The following is a 16,517-nucleotide window of genomic DNA, read 5'->3' on the forward strand; positions in this document are numbered from 1 at the left end:
GGGGTACATGCAGGAGAGGGAGAGCTGCTGTATTGTAGCGCCTCAGGGCAGCGCTCCAAGTCAATATATATCTCCACAGTCGTGTCTGCGCTCCCATTTGAGCGGGACGTGCTGCCCTGCTGCCACTGCTGCCGAGGAGTGACAGACAGCTACAACCGGACGCTCTCTAGGTATGAATAAATATATATTTAAGTGTATATAGAATCTATTGTATATGTAGGATCCCATAAACTAGGAATTCAAGGTGACTGGTGACTTGGAAAATAATTTTTGCTGCAAGTTTGTTTGTTTAATTTATTTTAGTGATTTACAACTTTTGTGTGCAGATTTTAGATGAAATGTCTGATAAATATACTTACTTTTTAAATGTTTTATTATTAAATTAAAATAATTAATTGAATCACAGGTTTTTGACACCAATGCAGTAAGATAACTTTTTAGGATTATTCATGCATTTTTTAAAACTTTTATACAATTAATCCAATACTTGCATTTCTGTTTGAACAACAAACTCTTTTGTTTTTTTTCTTTTCCAGAACTCTTTTTGTAAACGGAGGCAAACAGAATTTTCATCTGAGGTGCAGTATTTATTTGTCATGAATCCACAAAAAAGACGTGTTTAAAAGTGACCTAAAATATAATTATTTGGCGTGTGTATATATTTATATTTTAGAAAAAGATTCAGTGTGCTAGGTTGAGTGGAGAGGCTGCTGTGCGTGCAGCTTGTTAAAGCTTTTATTGTGGCAAAACTCCTTAATTGCCACAATAGATGTTCAAGCGGTCGGACTCGCATGATCATCATCCCTAAAAGCTGAAAACAAGACCGCAGGGTTTGGATATGGGGACATGGGGAGGCAAAGTGCACAGCTGCTGGAGGGAGGTGCAGATAGCAGTGGCCAGGAGAGGGGAAAAATGCACTGTAAAAATGATTTTTATTGATTGGCTCGTAGCAGCAGCTGTTAGACTCCATTATGAGCTCAAAGCTCAGGTCAGAGCCCTCAGGCGCAGAAGTGAGCAAATCAAATGGTCAGCCACTAACAGACTAGTTCTATGGGTCCGCATGGGAGAGCAGTCAGGAAGCAGCCTGCCACCCTGCGTTAGACTCACAGGGTCCTTCATCATCAACCTTCACGCTGCTGCTTAATAGATTAGGCTGCCCATCAGTGAAACTGCCAATTCATCACCAGTGCTCACCTCAACAACCTTTATTTCAAAACCTTGTCATGCACGTGAGCGGAAAAAGATTAAAGGTTTTCTTTTTCCCACTTTTTTCTTCTTCTTTACAACAGAGATCCACAACTTTACCCAGGCTTTCATCTTCAAAAAAAAAAAAAAAAAAACTGAGGAAAAATACCCAAAATAAAAGCCTCGAGGGTTTCCAAACTTGTGAAACAAATAGCTGCACACGTTACTGCAGGCTGCAGCCAACGGCATCCCTCTCGCTATGAAAAGATCAGAAAGTTTCTGTGACCGCAGAGCTGAAATAAAGGGAGTTGAAATTTTTGATCAGAATATAAAAAGATGAAATATGGTCACGTTAGAGCCAAAAAGGTCCAATAAATTAATAGCACAAAGACTGAAATAAATCCGCCCAACTTTAATGTTTTTTACAATATTTTTAGGACTAAAATTATATAAAAGTAAATATAAAGATTTCATGTTTTTTCTGTCAATCTAAACTATAAATTTATTTGCATATGGGCACCAAACACATTTTGTTAGCAATGAACAAAATACACCTGACCCTAATCTCTGTACTGTAGATTTAAAAGTATGAGGGGTGCAGAACTTACACTCTATGTCCTGACCCAGATCCCAGTCCTGGCACTAATGACGCCCAATAGGCATAATGCCAGGCTCTCATTAGGAATCAAACCTCAAACGCCCGACTTCTCTCCCTCCATGGCAGCACTGCGCAACCCTCAGTATGGCTGCGCCTGTAGCTCCCCTCCGAGGGTTCTTACCCTAAGCTCTGTGTCGTAAGACCCCCAGCACAGGTGCAGAGTCCCCTGTGACCACCCTGTTTGCCCCCCAGCTCTGCGCCCTGCTACTGCATGGTGCTGCACTGGAACTAATGAGCAGTGGCAGGTACAGTGCGAGCGGTGAACTCTCCCTACAGTTAGGCTAGTGGCAGCACTTAGGAAGACAACAAATGTGCTCAGCTAATACACATATGTGCACAATGGTGCGTACAACCTTTTGGTGTGCACACAAATATGGATGTCTGTCAGAAAAATGCAAAAAACACTAAGTATTTTTTGTTTTTTTGTTTTACAGGTTTTGGCGCAAGTAATCAAGACTTTGAATGTCAATTCATGCAGGAAACAAAGGAAGAACCTGCTTCAGTTGAAATGCACGTTAACAAAACAGAAGAATCTAGACGTTTGGCGTAAAAATTGACTGCCTCCACAAACGTTGTTTTAAAACCAGACCTTCATCATGTCCAAGGACGACATCTGCAAAGTGACGTCTGCTAGCAAACACAAGGAGCGCAAGCCCAAGAAGCCCCATTACATTCCTCGACCATGGGGGAAACCCTACAACTACAAATGCTTCCAGTGTCCTTTTACCTGCATGGAGAAGTCCCACCTGTACAATCACATGAAGTACAGCCTCTGTAAGAACTCCTTGTCCCTACTCATTGAGTCAGACTGGCCGTACAAGAAAGGCAACATCCTGCACCCTGATCAGCTGCGACCCTTCCAGCAGGCACACGGCCTCCACGTTGGTAGGAAAGATGATGTGGAGCAGTCGGTGCACAGTGAGGAGAAGTCTGGGCAACGGAGGTCTGTAGAGGCAGAGGGGGAGAGCAGGGAGATTCACAGAGAGGAGGAAGAAGAAGAGGGAGGGCAGGAAGAGCAAGTTGAAGTCTCTGGGGTCACCAAGAAAATGTTTAGCAGAGGGGATGCCGCAGACGGCAGCACCAGGTTCAAGGAGCCAGTTTCCGAGCTTTTGATGAGTGACGTGCTATCTTTAGAAGATCAGCTGTTCCGCGCGCGCTCTGTAGAAGTAGAAGCCCACCTCAGACACCAGAAGTTGCCGAAGACGTGTCTCAGCACTCCCGGGCTGCTTTCAGAGCACTGGCGGCTACTAGCATCCAGCCACATGAAAACCAAAGCAGAAGGTGCTCCAGCTCGAGTGAGTGGTTCAATACCCTGTTACCCTCCTCCACCCACCCTGGTTGACTACCAGGACCCTGCTGGACTCAACCTTTCAATGTTCGGAGTGGGTTACCCCATTAGCCCCAGCCTTTTCTCTTACGTGAATTCAGCTCTGCCCGGTGCAGCGTCCAGCATCAGCTCTCAGTCCCACGCACAGCTCACCCAGCTTCCCTTCCTCGCATCAGCCACTCAGCTGATGCACCCAGCCTCCACCGCACACACAGACAGAACCATCATCCCTTCTCGCCTCTACCCCTTCTTGTGCGAACACGCATTCGGACCTGCTTCCGCTCCGAATGAAGCCAGCAAACCCCCTAAGACTTCCACTAACTGTTTGGACGTGGGTCCTTTGTCCGGCTTTCAGCCAAAAGTCAATCTGTGGAAGGTGCCCGCTTTGATGCCAGGGAACACCGTGTCCCCAGCAAGTTGGGTGTCTTCTCAGAGAGACTCTCCTGATCAAAACTGCAGGCTGGAAGAAAAAGTGCAGACGGCTGCCAAGGAAAGCAAAGCAAGCCAGGGTCTCAAGAGGACAGGAAGTGCGCTGAGAATTCAGGAGACACCACCAGAGAAGAAGTCAACCATGGGCTTTGCTGTCAACCTTCTGAAAAACATTCAGACTGCAACGACTGACAAACTACTCTACCGAAGCAGGTAAATGTGCTTTCTCATTTCTTTGCAGACTCAACAAATAAGAGCATTCATCATTTGTCGATTTAATTCTTCCTCCTACTGTTAGTCTGCAGGATGCTCAACTCCAGGTCCGGTCCAGTGAACTGTGGTGCAACAATCCTCTTACAAGCCCCAATAGTGAAAGTATCTTTCTATCACCTGCTGGGAAAACAAGCACCCAAGACTCGAATACCGCCGACAGAATAAAGGAAGGAGCTTCTGAGTCCGTGGCTGCTCTCCTCACCAATCTCTCCAAGGCGCTGCAGGAGTATCAGGAGGCCGAGCACAAGATCTCCCACCTAGAAAAGGAGGACCTTAGTGCTCAGCGGCACCTTTGGGAACACCTCAGCAAAATCCGCAGCGAGCTATCTCACATCCACCAGGCACTGGAGAGGTCAGCTGTCCAGAGTGATGGACCTCTTGACCTGTCGGTTAAGAGGGACTCGACAGACTCGGCTGGTGAGCAGATTGCACAGGAGAACGCCGGCCTTCAAGACAACACAACTGATACGGAAGAGGAGGAGGATGAGGAGCTGGACGAGAAAAAAGAGGATGAGGATGAGAACGACAGGAAGGCGTTGAGGGCTTCACTGGAAAGTCGGAAGCAGTCACTGGACATGCTGATCAAGATCAGTCAGGCCTCAGTGGTAAACACAGACGTTCTCTCTCCGGGGGGCCTTGGCCTGAGGCCGGCTGAGGCCTTGTGGCCGAGCAGAACCACCAAGTGTGAGGCCGACTCCAGCGTCCTGCTGTGTCCCGACGGTCGATCGGTCATGTTCACTGACATCCCCTCCTCTATCAAACCTCAAAAGAGATCGCCATCAATACACCGCCTGGAGTCTCAGTGTCCTCTGAGCCCGCTGGCTGTTCCTGACAGCTAAATTCCCGACACTCCCACAGGACAGAAAACACACAGTTGGTCAATGTACTGTCGTCTTTCTCACACATTTGATATCCACTGGCTGGAAGAACTCTTTCATGTGTCTCCACAAAAGAAATGTGCACCTTAAAAGACAAACAGAGAATGAATAGAAAAGTAGGACAGATTTTTTTTTTGTAACACACCGAGGCGTTGATTGTTCAAAGACAATCAATACTGGGATACGAAGACAATCAATACTAGGATTGACTAATCTTGTAAATATTGCAAATGTGTATATTGTTCCCTTAAAGGGTAACATGTTTCTAAAAAAAATGATGTGATGTACATTTTACTTAACAAAATAAAATGTATTATACACTGAGTCCATTGTTGTTTTATTACAGACATTGATGGAAATGAAAAATCTTTTAAAAATCCCAAAGGAATTAGGGTCATTTTTTATTCATGCATGCAGTGGGTTTCTGCACATTGAAAGACAGTTAATATTCAGCAGATCAGATGCACCTGCACTAAAGGTGAAGCAGCTCCTGAAGCTAAAACTGCCACAGAGGGCGTCACCTGCAGAAGATGCTGCCCTGCAAAGGTCAGCAGAACGATGAAGACCGCTCTGTGGATTCAAGTCGGACGCCAGCTACCAGCGTTCCATATTAGCAGATCAGCCCTGTCACCAACATAACACTCAACACACAACAAAGGTCAAGTGCCAGGAGCACCAGAGGAACCACCTGACCTCCATCCCATAGCCGTCAGTTTAAATTCTCCAAATTTATTCTTCTCCTTGTGATTACAAAATGTAAACGTTCTAATAAAATAAAGTTCAATTTACAGGGAAGAAAACAGTTTTGCACTTACGTATCATTTTGTTGGGAAATGCATAATAAATATAAATACTTTTTTAAATGTAGCATTTTTGATTAAAACCCTTATCTATAACCTAAAACCATTAAAAATGAATTAAAAATATTTCAGTTCTTCTAATTAAAGCTACTCCGACTGCAACATTTGCATCTCATTTTTTGTTTGCTTCAATTAAAAATATTTAAATAATTTAGTGTTTTCATTAACATTTATTTTACCAGTTGAGAACAAATTCTCATTAACAATGATGACCTGGCAGCAAAAAATCAGTACTATTTTAAAATATTTCGTTTTTTGTGCATTTTTGCTGAACCACTTTATGTTTTTGTGGCCGTTTTATTCATTTTGTGTAAAGATGAAATGGGCACTTCCACTTTTGCAACTGAATCCTTATCCTACTGTGGCTTTGGCCTATAAATATTAAATTATGGCTAATTTAGGTTTACATTTTTAAGTTTTCACCTGGCAGCTTTGATGTTCTGATGGCTCCATCAAGTGGACAAATCCAGACTCGCTCTGCTGAGGAATTCTGCTTTAGTTCCTCCTGAGAGGAAAAAGGAAGCAGACATGCAAACTAAGTGAATGCTCTCATCAAAAATAGGTAGAAAAAATAATAGACCATATAAACATACTTTGTAAAGATAGATGTGTTTGTTTCTTTGTTGCTGTTTTAGTTTGTAAATGACAAGGATCCCTTTTTTTGCAAAGGCGTAGGTGTCTGTAACTTGAGGCTTCAGAACCACGTGTGGTTCTTTTGTCCCTCCATTGTGGCTCTTTGGCTTTAAAATTTTTTTTAATGCTTTGAAAAATTAATAAGTTAGTAAATTGCCACAGGATGTGCTTTATTTTGAAAGGAACAATTATCTAAAAATTATTTGCTAAAAACAACAATGTTATCATTTAATTATTGTAAATATTTAAAAGCTAGGTTTTATAAATAAAAGGCTTAAAATAATTTTAAATGGTTTTTTTTTTTTACCAAACACGTGGCTCTCATTGGCTTTAAAGGTTCCAGGCCCCTGGTTTCAGAGAAGAAGCCTTGAAATATATAAGGCACATTTGATCTGGGATCATCCATTCCCTTATCTTTGCAGCTACAGGAGTGTCATTTTCCTGGCTACCAGGACTGGCAACCTGCTGTGTAAAAAAATAAATAAAAAAACAGTCCTACCTGCTGCTGATTACTTGGATCAGGTGTGTTTTTTTGGCCGATTACAAGCTAGAATTGCAGGTTTGTTGGAAACAAGTAGAAGACTGGCTCTAAAGGCCTGTAGTGCTATACGAAATGAATGAAAAAACAAAAAAACTTACATTTAATTTACCCCTTTTTTAATTCTCCAACTATTTATAAACTAAAATTCCCTTTTTATTTCATCCTTACAGTTTGCATTAACAGATGCATTGCTGACCATTAAACTTGCAAACGACAATTTCCTTCCTTCTTCCCAGAGCTGTTGAACAAAATCCAGGTGAGTCTAAGTTTTGGTTTGAAGGAGTTTGATCTGAGGCGTTTCTTTGTTTGCGATGAAAAACACCCGATGAGTGAAAAAAGAAGATACTTCCAAACACTTGCTTTATTTGACGCGATATGTTCAAATAGAAATAAAAAATATTCAGATACATTTAATATAGAACTAATGAGCAAAGTACACGTTTAAAACAATACAGAAACTGTTGATGTGGCATGTTCGTATGTACAAGGCGTGGTTTGAATACTGTACAGTGTGGATTCCATAGCTGCAGAAGTTACACGGATGTTTCCCACTCAGCTGAGGCACAAGATTTTAGAGACCAGGAAGTGGACCAAAGGCTGTCAGGCTGCAGTTTACAGTAAAACACTTTAAAGTCATCAACACAGTAGGACTTGCAAAGCTTATAAATGTTTAAAGTTCCACATTAAAACAATACAAGAAATGAGGCAAACTCAAATTGTCTAGGCATGCAAAGTCCTAAATAGTTTCAGTTTGGGAAAATGTAAAACTGGGCGTTTTTTTCTTGAGAGCCAAACGATATAAAAAATAAAAGTTAAACTGCCTGTAGTGATATTCACCTAATACAAGTCATGAAGTTTGCTTGCTCTGACAAATGTCTGCAAATCACCACACGATTAAACACAAAAATAACAGGTTTCCTCAAGTAGTCAAGTGGTTAAGTGCATTCTCAATCCCCCCCCCCCCCCCCTCATTTCCCCCTTTCACACAGATATTTACTTTAAAACTCGCGTACAAATCAAGACTCACATTGCTTCCCACGTCAAATGAACCATAGTTATAATACAGCAGATGCGTCCAAACTGAACATTTCCAGCAGGTATTTACAACTTTTCCAACATCAAACTAAATAAAATAAAAAACTCATTAGATACAGACACTGTGGCGATAATAAAATACAGCAGATATTTAAGTCATTATCAAGAAATATATATATTATTCTTTCTGTGTATTGCTGTTTGTCGCATTCTAGAGGACCAATTTAAATGCTGTTATTTCTCCCTTTCACAGCTTAGTTCTCCGACTCAGCCAGATTTCATCTTTATATGATTATTAAAAAAAAAGATATCTATTCCATAAACTCAGTTTAACGTGACGTTTTTTGAAAGGTGTAGAAATAATAGATCTTCTTATACAGTTGCAATAAAAAAATATGTAGCAGATGCAGGCACAAACATGGACATCTGACCAAACACAAAAAGCCAGGCAAAAGGAAAGGAAAAGAAAAAAGTCAGGTTTAGTGAGATTCAAATCTTTCTGGAGTCTTTTGCCTCAAAAAGCTTTAATCTCTCCTGCACGGTTAGTCCTTCTTTCAGGCTCTGTAAGATAAAAAAAAAAGAAGGGGATTTATCAATAAGGTCCAACAATACGTGAAGACGTTTCCATGAAGTGTTTGTTGGTAAGCTCTGGTTAAGGGGAAAAAATAAGGCTAAGTGAAAATAAAAATTATTTTAATAAGCACACAGAGTTAGGCAGAGAAACACAGATGAGCTGCCTGGATTATGCTTGGAGACAGATCCACAGCAGTTGTAAAATGTTTGGTGTCAGACTTGTGATGCTCAGCTGGCTTGGCTGTGCATTCTGGGAAGCAAAGGAAAGGGAAATCATGCGAAGGGCGGCTGGGCGGGCGGGGACATGCTCAAATCTTCGTCATGCTATACCTACAGCGTATCTTGGGAGTGGGGGTTTGGGTAATACCCCAATATTGGGAGAGTCAGTTATCCAATGAGACCTGTTCCGTGACAGACTAACGAACAAAACACATAAAAGGACAGACTTTTGGCATAAACAATACAAAACACGTTGTAATGGTACAGCAGCTACAACAGACATTGAACAAGGTTTACAATTACAAGCCACCACAGCACCGGAAACAGTTTAACTTGAAGAAGATGCTCACCTTTGATCTTAGTCCTCTTATTGGCTTGGGTGTTGATCGCTCTTTTTTCAAAAAATCTGGATTACTTTTCGACTTCATGATGTCTAGAATCACAGATAACAAAAGTTCTTCAGTTTCTAATCATAACAAGACCTTGTGTACTCTTTAACCTCCCCACTGATGATAATGGAGTTTTCTGTGTTTTTAACATGGAAGACATATATAGAGAAAATTAAGCTTAAAATTAAATTTCTGAGTACCGGTATTTCTTTATTCAAGTCGTTTTGAATCAGGAGCAGATTGAGCAATGTTATTTCAAAAAACATCAATATTTGTGATGTAGAAAATAAGCTGGATGGGCCACAAGCTCCCTGTTCAAAGTTCTCAGCAACGGGGAGGGGAAGAGGAGCGGGGTTGCTCTGGGTCACCTGTCCCGGCCACAACTTACAGGCACATTTCTAATGAACTACAGTCGCTCTGCAGAAACCATTTCCTAGAAAATGACTCAGGTGTTTGACTTGGCCTAAAAACAGCATAATCATGATTTAAATGAAGGCTATTGAAAAGTTGACCACAGTGGGTCTTCAACACAGTGTTTGTGGTTTTTGAATTACTTTAACTCCTTTCAGATTCTGAAAGCTGCGAAAAACAGATTTGCGCTGATGTACCTCACTTAAAAAGGGATTTTCTCTGCTGTTAAAATATGCAGGAGTTACGTCAATCATGCAAACGGCTGCAGAGTTATGGTCATTCAAAGAACGCGTTGGTTCCCATTGTTGGTGACAAATCTTGTGTTTAAGGGCGATATGGGTTGCCATGGCGGCAAAACATCTGGCAGAGAGTATGCTGCCCTCACCGTATCCAGAAGGGACTGCTCCCTCCACAGCTCTCTCTCCTAAAGCTTCGGTAGCCATGAGCAGCTTCTCCTTTAACTTGCTGATATCACAGTCAGCCTTTGCCTTCACAATGCTCAGCTCTGTGTAGATGTCCTTATATTTGTCTGTGGCATATTTCTTGTCCTATAAAAAAAATGCACTTTTTATCTTTTGCCACATTATAACAAGACAGAGAAAAAGTCCCTCTTACCCTTAAAGCAGACTGCAGTTCATCCTTCAAAGAGTGGATTTCCTGTTTAAGATACTGAATCTCTGACTCTTTTATTCGTAGAAGTACCTACAAGTGACCAAAAAAAAGAAAGATTCATGCATTTGCATTGATTTGCGCATTTGAATCTGCGCATGTTTGAACAAACCTCCAGCTCATAAAGGTCTTTGCCCTGGGTGAGTGGGGACAGGGCTGTTTCTCCGCTAAAACAGGAGCGCATTCGAGTGATTTCTGCAGTCAGTCTGTTATTTAACTCCTGTGGGTAAAAGGTAAGATTGAACCTCAGCTCACAGACATGTATGAATATGAATAGTGAAAACAGGAATTGTGTAGGTTGATGCCTGTAGATTGTGACCTGGTTGTGAGCGTTTAGCTCCTGATTCTCTCTCTGACACTGCGTGAGGGCCTGCCTCTCCGCCTCCAGCGCCTGAGCCAGGTGAGCGTTCTCCAGACATTTCTGAGAGTACTGCTCTGACAACACCTCCAGCTCTCTCTGGTATGACTGAAGCTCCTCCCTAAACGTCAAGAAGGATAAAAAAGAAAAAAAAGAAAAAAGTTTTATTAAATCCATGAAAACAATTATCCAGCATTACTGTATTTTTCAGAGTATAAAGTGAGATTGGCCAGGGATGCAACCTATACTCAGGGGCGACATGTCATTTTTAAAATATAAATTTTGGGTCATGTACCGGTAATCATTATTTTCCCGCCTACAACTCGTGGCCCTTTGGCAAACAACCACAAGAGGGCACTGTAGGTGTGTGTGTGTCAGTATTTGCTTCAGACAGCTGCACAAAAGAAGCACCATCATCCAAAACAAACATGGAGAATCTCATCCTGAACTTTATATTTTTCCTAATTGCATCAAGACATTATTCTTTTTGTTTTTATCGTTTCCTCCCTCGAACTAACAGCAAGTCATCAAAATGAGTTAGAGAGAGACGGAAGTACCGCTGAAAGCGCCGTCAGATGCAGCTCCTGCAGTAGAAGGTAAAGATTGCCCTAAAAAAAAAACTGATCTCCTGAACCCAGACGTGGAGACGTGTTTATCGATGCTTGTGCAGAGCTCATTAAAATAAATAAACCTGATCTCTCAACATCATCCATGTAGCAATGAGGCTAAAAGCTTGAGGGTAACTCCTCGCACACGTGGCAGGAGCATCTGGGTTATGAACACATTTTTGACAAGCATTGAGCATCAAATTAGACAAGTCAGCATTTAACCAGACTTGCCGGATTAGTTCAGAAATGTCGCATTTTTCTCCCAAAAATATGATTTTAATTATTTATTTTGAAATGTTTTAGCTGCTGCAAATTATACTCTCGACCGACTTTATAGTCCAAAAAATACAGTACATGTCAAAACGGAGAGGATTAAAAAAAAAGAAAGAATCAAACTTACTCGTATTGTAGGCGGAGCTCATCGATGTCAGAGTTCAGTCCACTCAGTTGGGAGCGTTGGTTCTTCTCCAGCTCCTCCTTGTGAGCATTCTTCATGGCTTCAATGGCTGCATAGAAAATATTATGCAAGAGAACATTTAGTTCAGTTCAAGCCGTTATAAACGTGTTAAGAGGAAACAAAACTTTACCAGCAATGGTGGCGGCAGTCTCTTCAGCCAGCAAACGTTCCCGCTCCTCCATGAGCTTTGAAATCTCCCTCTGATGCTGCCTCTGGAGGTCTTCTACCACCTTCTGATGAGTTTCTTCCATGGCAGCAAAGCCACGCTCACAGGTAGCCTTGAGGGAAACGGGGTGAACAGTTGGTCTCCTTTGCAATAAGATTTCCAGATTTTCTTAATTACACCCATGTAAAAATAAATACGTATAAAAGTATCACTGGTATGCATGCAAAGAGAAGCTGTGAGTCTAAATAAGCTAATAAAGCCAAGAGTTATTAGTAGCAGGAAAAAGCAGAAAGAAAGCTTTTAGAATAGGCAATGTTTTAATGATAAACTAATTTATTTGGATATGGGAAATGGTATGATTTTTTATGTCCCAACAGGAAACGCTGTAGATTTATAGACCAAAACCTTTTGTTTTTTCACTAATTTATCAGAAAGTGTAGGGCTTCACGCACACCGTCCGGACGTGCAAAACTAAAAATTAATTGCAATTTTTTATCACTTTACTTTTTGGTTTATGGTTATCCTGTTGCTGTTCTTTCAAAGCCCCCATCTGATATGTGAAGAAATCACCCTTTGATTTGCATTTTCTTTAACATAAAAACAAGTGCAATAAAAAAAAAACAATTCTAATTTCCTCCAGGTGCTTTCTGATCCATGGAATTTTAAAGTTTATTCAAATGAACAAAAAGTAACAAAACAAGTTCTAAACAGAAAAAGATGTTAATAAAAAGTTGCACAATTAAGAGAGCTTTTATTGAGTCAGGAAGAAATGGGGACATCACTTTAACCAGTATAATCAAAGCTTACTTGGAATATAATTTGGATACCCCTTATAAAAATCTAAAACCATGCCATTTTCCATTTCCAAACTGGAAATCTGCTATTTTTGAGTGATTTCTCTAAGGCTCTCTAGCACACTGACTGTATCTGAAGATAAAGGAAAAAGCAGGAACCTTCAGACTTTCAAAGTCTCTCTGGTATTTCTCTCTCAGGCTGGCCACATCGCCTTCCAGGTGCTTGTTCTCCAGCTCGTCCCTCATGTTATTCATCTGAGTCTCCAGCTCCTGGATTCTGTCCTTCAGAACCACCATGGAGTCCACCTCTGAGACGTCTCGTTCTCCAGCAGCTGTGCCCTGCTCCTCCTCCTCCATTGGTGTTGCAGCCTCATCACATGGAGGCAGGAGTGAGACCTCAGGGGTTTTTTGGTCTAGTTGGTACTTTTTGGCACATTGGAGGGTCTCTTCATACTGGGAATGAAATTTTTCCATCTCTTCCTTGTGGGCTTGCTGAAGCTCGCTCATCCTCTGTTCAAACTGCTCTTCCAGCTTTCTGAGCTGACTCTCGTGACGCTCCTCCATGCTGTCCATGTCTACCAGCAGAACCTCCAGCTTTCGTTGACTCTCGGCTGCCGTGTCCATGAGGGCCAGTTCTGTCGTCACACGACCTTGTTCTATTTGGTTCATCTCCTCTCTGTGCCTCTGCTTCAGCTCCTCTGCCTCCTTCAGGAAATGGTCCTCCCTTCTGACCATTTGCTCCTGCCAATGAGCGAGTTGGTCAATCCGTTTGCCGATTTCACTTTTCAGGGTCTCGTTCTCCCTCTCCAGAGCAACCACAGTATCCATCAGGTTCTGACACTCTTCTTGTAAGCGCTTCTCATACTTTTCTTGGATTGCCGTTATATTGCGAGCATGCTGCTGCACGAGTGCGTCCATGTTTTGACTGGTCTGCTTACACAAACTCAAGTCTTCTTCATGCATGGCCTGCAACCGACATGCTAAATAAGCCACTTGAGCCTGGATGAGGGCTTCTCGAATACAAAATGAGCTGCTTGTCAAACCGTGCGAAGTCTGGCGACCTAAAACGCTGTGGATCATTTTAGACAATCCGGGATGGCTTCCGGTGTTTTCGATTTCCACAGCGTACCTCTGAAGGAGCGCTGCTTGTCGTTGAAGTTCGCTTACGAGGCTGTCGTATGCTTTTTCGAACGACTGAAGAGACTCAACGGCACAAGAAGACAGTACACCAGCTAGCTGCCTGTCCACAACTTCCTCGGCCAAATCTCGGGCCTCTTCCATTTCAATTTGCTCCATGTAGGGGGCAAGTTCAGGGGGGTGAATGTCTGCCAATTTCTGCTCACCAAACCCAAAGGTATTTTTGACTTCCTTTATTACATTTGACAGATCAGGCCTTTTAGAAGCTTCAATAATAGCTTTCAGAGCCTCATCCCTTTGATGAAGGTTACTGTGGACTTCACTTAACTCTCTTTTGAGCATTTGGAATTTTTCTTCATAACAAAGTTTAAGGTTTTGAATGGAGTAAGCTAGTTCTGCCTTGATACAGGTGTTTAACACCACTGAGGTGTTCACGTCTAAATCAGCAGATAAACTGCTTTCTTTGGCTTGAAGGTGTGTTTCAGCATTCTCCAGCTCCTTCCAGAACCTGCTCTCCAGCATCAGCTTCCTAGACAACACACTGGCATAAACTAAAGCTAGGGAATCCTTGTCAGTTCTTTTAGCATAATCAATGTCTTCCCAAATCTCGACAAGAGCTTTCAGCAGGTCGGATTTGGACGTTTGAATCAGCTGGGCCATTTTCTTTAAAACGGTTGCCTCAAAAGTCAAAGTTTTGGTAAAGATCTGGAGTTCGTCAGCATCGGAACTCTCAGCAGTAAAATTCTGATTTTCACTCTTTGACTGTTCCTCCTTCTGTTTTTCCTCTTTTTGGCCTTGTCGAATGTGCAGCGACGCATTAAACAAATCATTTTCTATTTCTGACAACAAGTGCAGACGTGAATCATTGGTACAATGGGAGCCACTCAGAATACTGCTTACTTTCTCTCGGCTGTTCTCAACACAAACCAGGGCCTTGGTGAAATGCGTTACAGAAGTAATCTCACTAAAGTCTACCTCAGGGGCCTCAGTTTTGGAAATTTCTTCTACTTGAGAGGATTCTTGAACGTCCAGATTCTTCGTGAGATTTCTCAGCTTCTCCTCCGTGATGAGCAGTTTGGTTTCCAGGGCATGTATGATGGAGATGAACTTTTCCGGGTCACTAGACTGTGAGAGGGCAATAACGCAGGAAACGTTTTCCTCAGCTGGTGGGCAGTCAGGATATTCCTCCTGGTTGTCTTTATGTTTTCCAGAGAGGCTGCTGCTAAGGCTGGCATCCATTTCCTCAAAGTTGATGTATTTTTGGCACTGAATACTTGAAAACCGAATCCTTGGTCTCTTGGCTTGGGACTCCATTTCATTGGCTTTTGATGAATCTTCCAAGGTAAGCTCTGTGTTTGATAATGAGTGTTGGGATTTTTCCCTTTCCATGCGTAGATCTGCATAGTCCAACTGAAGATCTCTGAGGTGAAGTTCTAGCTCTGCAATGCGATCTTCTGCGACTACAAGCTTGGCCTGCAGATCTTTTTCAGCGTTGCAGGGCTCAGCCTTGTGCAAAATACTTTCACTCATTTGACAAAGAAGTTCCTCTTTAACTTGTAACTTCTGTTCAGTTTCCTCCAGGCTGCTACCGAGGGCACTCATTTTCACCAGTGCTTCTTTGAGGTCTTCCTCCTTGCGTTCCATCAGTCGTTCATACATCTCCTTCGTTTGCTGGATCTCTTCCTCTTTTTCTCTAAGAATGTGGCTAATTTTCTGAAATTCTCGAGTGGCTTTCTCATACGAGTGCTCAAGGTTACAATAATCAGCTTCTTCAGTTTCCAGACGGTTGCGAAGTTTGTTCACCTCGCGGTCTGCTTCTGTGATCTGGTTGAGGAGCTCCTGACACCGACAGGTGAGATGTCCTCTTTCTTCTTCAAGCCTTCTCACGCTTTCCCGCAGTGACTCAACCATGTCTGTTTTTTGGGCCAGATCCTCTTGCAACTTTAACATTTCCTCTTCAAACTCCCTATTAACCGAGGCTCGCCTCCCTCTCAGCAAGGCCTCCACCTGTTGCTCCGCCTCCAACAGTCTGTCCTCTGCATCCTTGTGTGCACGCTCAGCATCAGCTAACCTTCTGCACAAACTCTGTCTTTCCCTCTCATGACTTTCTTGCATGCTTTGCTGCTCCTTCTTGAGGCGCTCCTCCTTCAGGATTTGGCCCTCTTCGGTAGCAACTAACCGAGCAGTAACCTCTTGCAGTCTCTCCTGCAACCTCTGCACCTCTCTCATGTGGTCTCGTTGCAGGGCCTGCTGACGCTCTAGCTGCCTGAGAGCTTGACTTCTCTCCAAAAGGCTGGCTTCTACATCCCGGAGTCTATCTTCACTGTCCTTTAGTTGAGCTCTTAAGGTGGCTTCATTGCAATAATACTCCTCTTCTTGCTCTTTGGAGCGCTGCTGCTCCGACTTCAGCTCATTTCGCATTCGGACTACAGCCTGCTCCCCAACTAAGATTTCCGCCATGGCAGAAGTGAGTTTTGCCTGGAGAGCTTGAATGTCTGCCTCGTGGCGGTTTACGGCATCCTGAGCTTCGGTGTAGCTTCTCTTCAAGGTCCGTATTTGCTGCTGAGCAAGGTCCTGCTTGAGCTTTTGGGACTCCAGTTCACTCTGCAGGTCTTCATTGAGCTTGTGCAAGTGCTGCCATGGCACTCTACGAGGCGAGGAGGAGGAGGGAGGCGAAGCACTCTTGAAAAAGATTGATGAGAGAGTTTCATTAATGAGAATCACTTTGCTTTTCCTACTTAACGGAGGATCACATCTCAGAGATTTGTCCCGGAAATCTGGTTTAGACCTTCTCTTTGTTTTACCACGAGGCTTTACTGTGCTTTTCAGGAGGACACTAGGAAAAACGGAATTTCACCCGATTGTAAATGAAAACAAATGAAATAATAAAGCTTTCTCAAATTGTTGATTAAAAAAA

General features: G+C 42.6%; 2 protein-coding genes across 10 annotated transcripts in view; one reads left to right on the top strand and one right to left on the bottom strand.

Moving 5' to 3' along the window:
- Position 1: 1 nt before the first annotated feature.
- Positions 2 to 5,071, top strand: prr35 (proline rich 35). Its single transcript, XM_004080519.5, has 4 exons — positions 2 to 170; positions 537 to 578; positions 2,278 to 3,812; positions 3,898 to 5,071. The coding sequence occupies exons 3-4, from the start codon at positions 2,440 to 2,442 to the stop codon at positions 4,709 to 4,711; spliced, it is 2,187 nt and encodes a 728-aa protein (XP_004080567.1). The 5' UTR covers positions 2 to 170; positions 537 to 578; positions 2,278 to 2,439; the 3' UTR covers positions 4,712 to 5,071.
- A 2,056-nt stretch (positions 5,072 to 7,127) lies between these two features.
- The window catches only part of mpripa (myosin phosphatase Rho interacting protein a), a 45,892-nt gene continuing 36,502 nt past the window's right edge, over positions 7,128 to 16,517 (bottom strand). For 8 of the 9 annotated variants that reach the window (XM_078937326.1, XM_078937325.1, XM_078937323.1 and 5 more), the window contains 9 exons: positions 12,623 to 16,282; positions 11,634 to 11,781; positions 11,447 to 11,552; positions 10,400 to 10,559; positions 10,193 to 10,300; positions 10,027 to 10,113; positions 9,797 to 9,959; positions 8,962 to 9,044; positions 7,128 to 8,380 (listed from right to left, as the gene is read on the bottom strand). In XM_078937326.1, the coding sequence (XP_078793452.1) occupies positions 8,309 to 8,380; positions 8,962 to 9,044; positions 9,797 to 9,959; positions 10,027 to 10,113; positions 10,193 to 10,300; positions 10,400 to 10,559; positions 11,447 to 11,552; positions 11,634 to 11,781; positions 12,623 to 16,282 (4,587 nt within the window). In that variant the 3' untranslated portion in view covers positions 7,128 to 8,308. Of the gene's footprint in view, positions 8,381 to 8,726; positions 8,809 to 8,961; positions 9,045 to 9,796; positions 9,960 to 10,026; positions 10,114 to 10,192; positions 10,301 to 10,399; positions 10,560 to 11,446; positions 11,553 to 11,633; positions 11,782 to 12,622; positions 16,283 to 16,517 lie in introns of all 9 variants that reach the window. The other variant, XM_011488128.4, reaches the window with a different exon arrangement.

This window comes from Oryzias latipes, chromosome 19 (genome assembly GCF_053564925.1).
Source record: "Oryzias latipes strain Hd-rR chromosome 19, Olatipes_Hd-rR_3.1".
NCBI classification, from domain to species: domain Eukaryota; kingdom Metazoa; phylum Chordata; class Actinopteri; order Beloniformes; family Adrianichthyidae; genus Oryzias; species Oryzias latipes.

Bases quoted from the DNA above. Each gene is read 5' to 3' on its own strand.
- prr35 (XM_004080519.5), top strand. From the start codon at position 2,440: ATGTCCAAGGACGACATCTGCAAAGTGACGTCTGCTAGCAAACACAAG. The intron at 3,813-3,897 runs GTAAATGTGCTT...TCCTACTGTTAG, and splicing joins AAACTACTCTACCGAAGCAG to TCTGCAGGATGCTCAACTCC.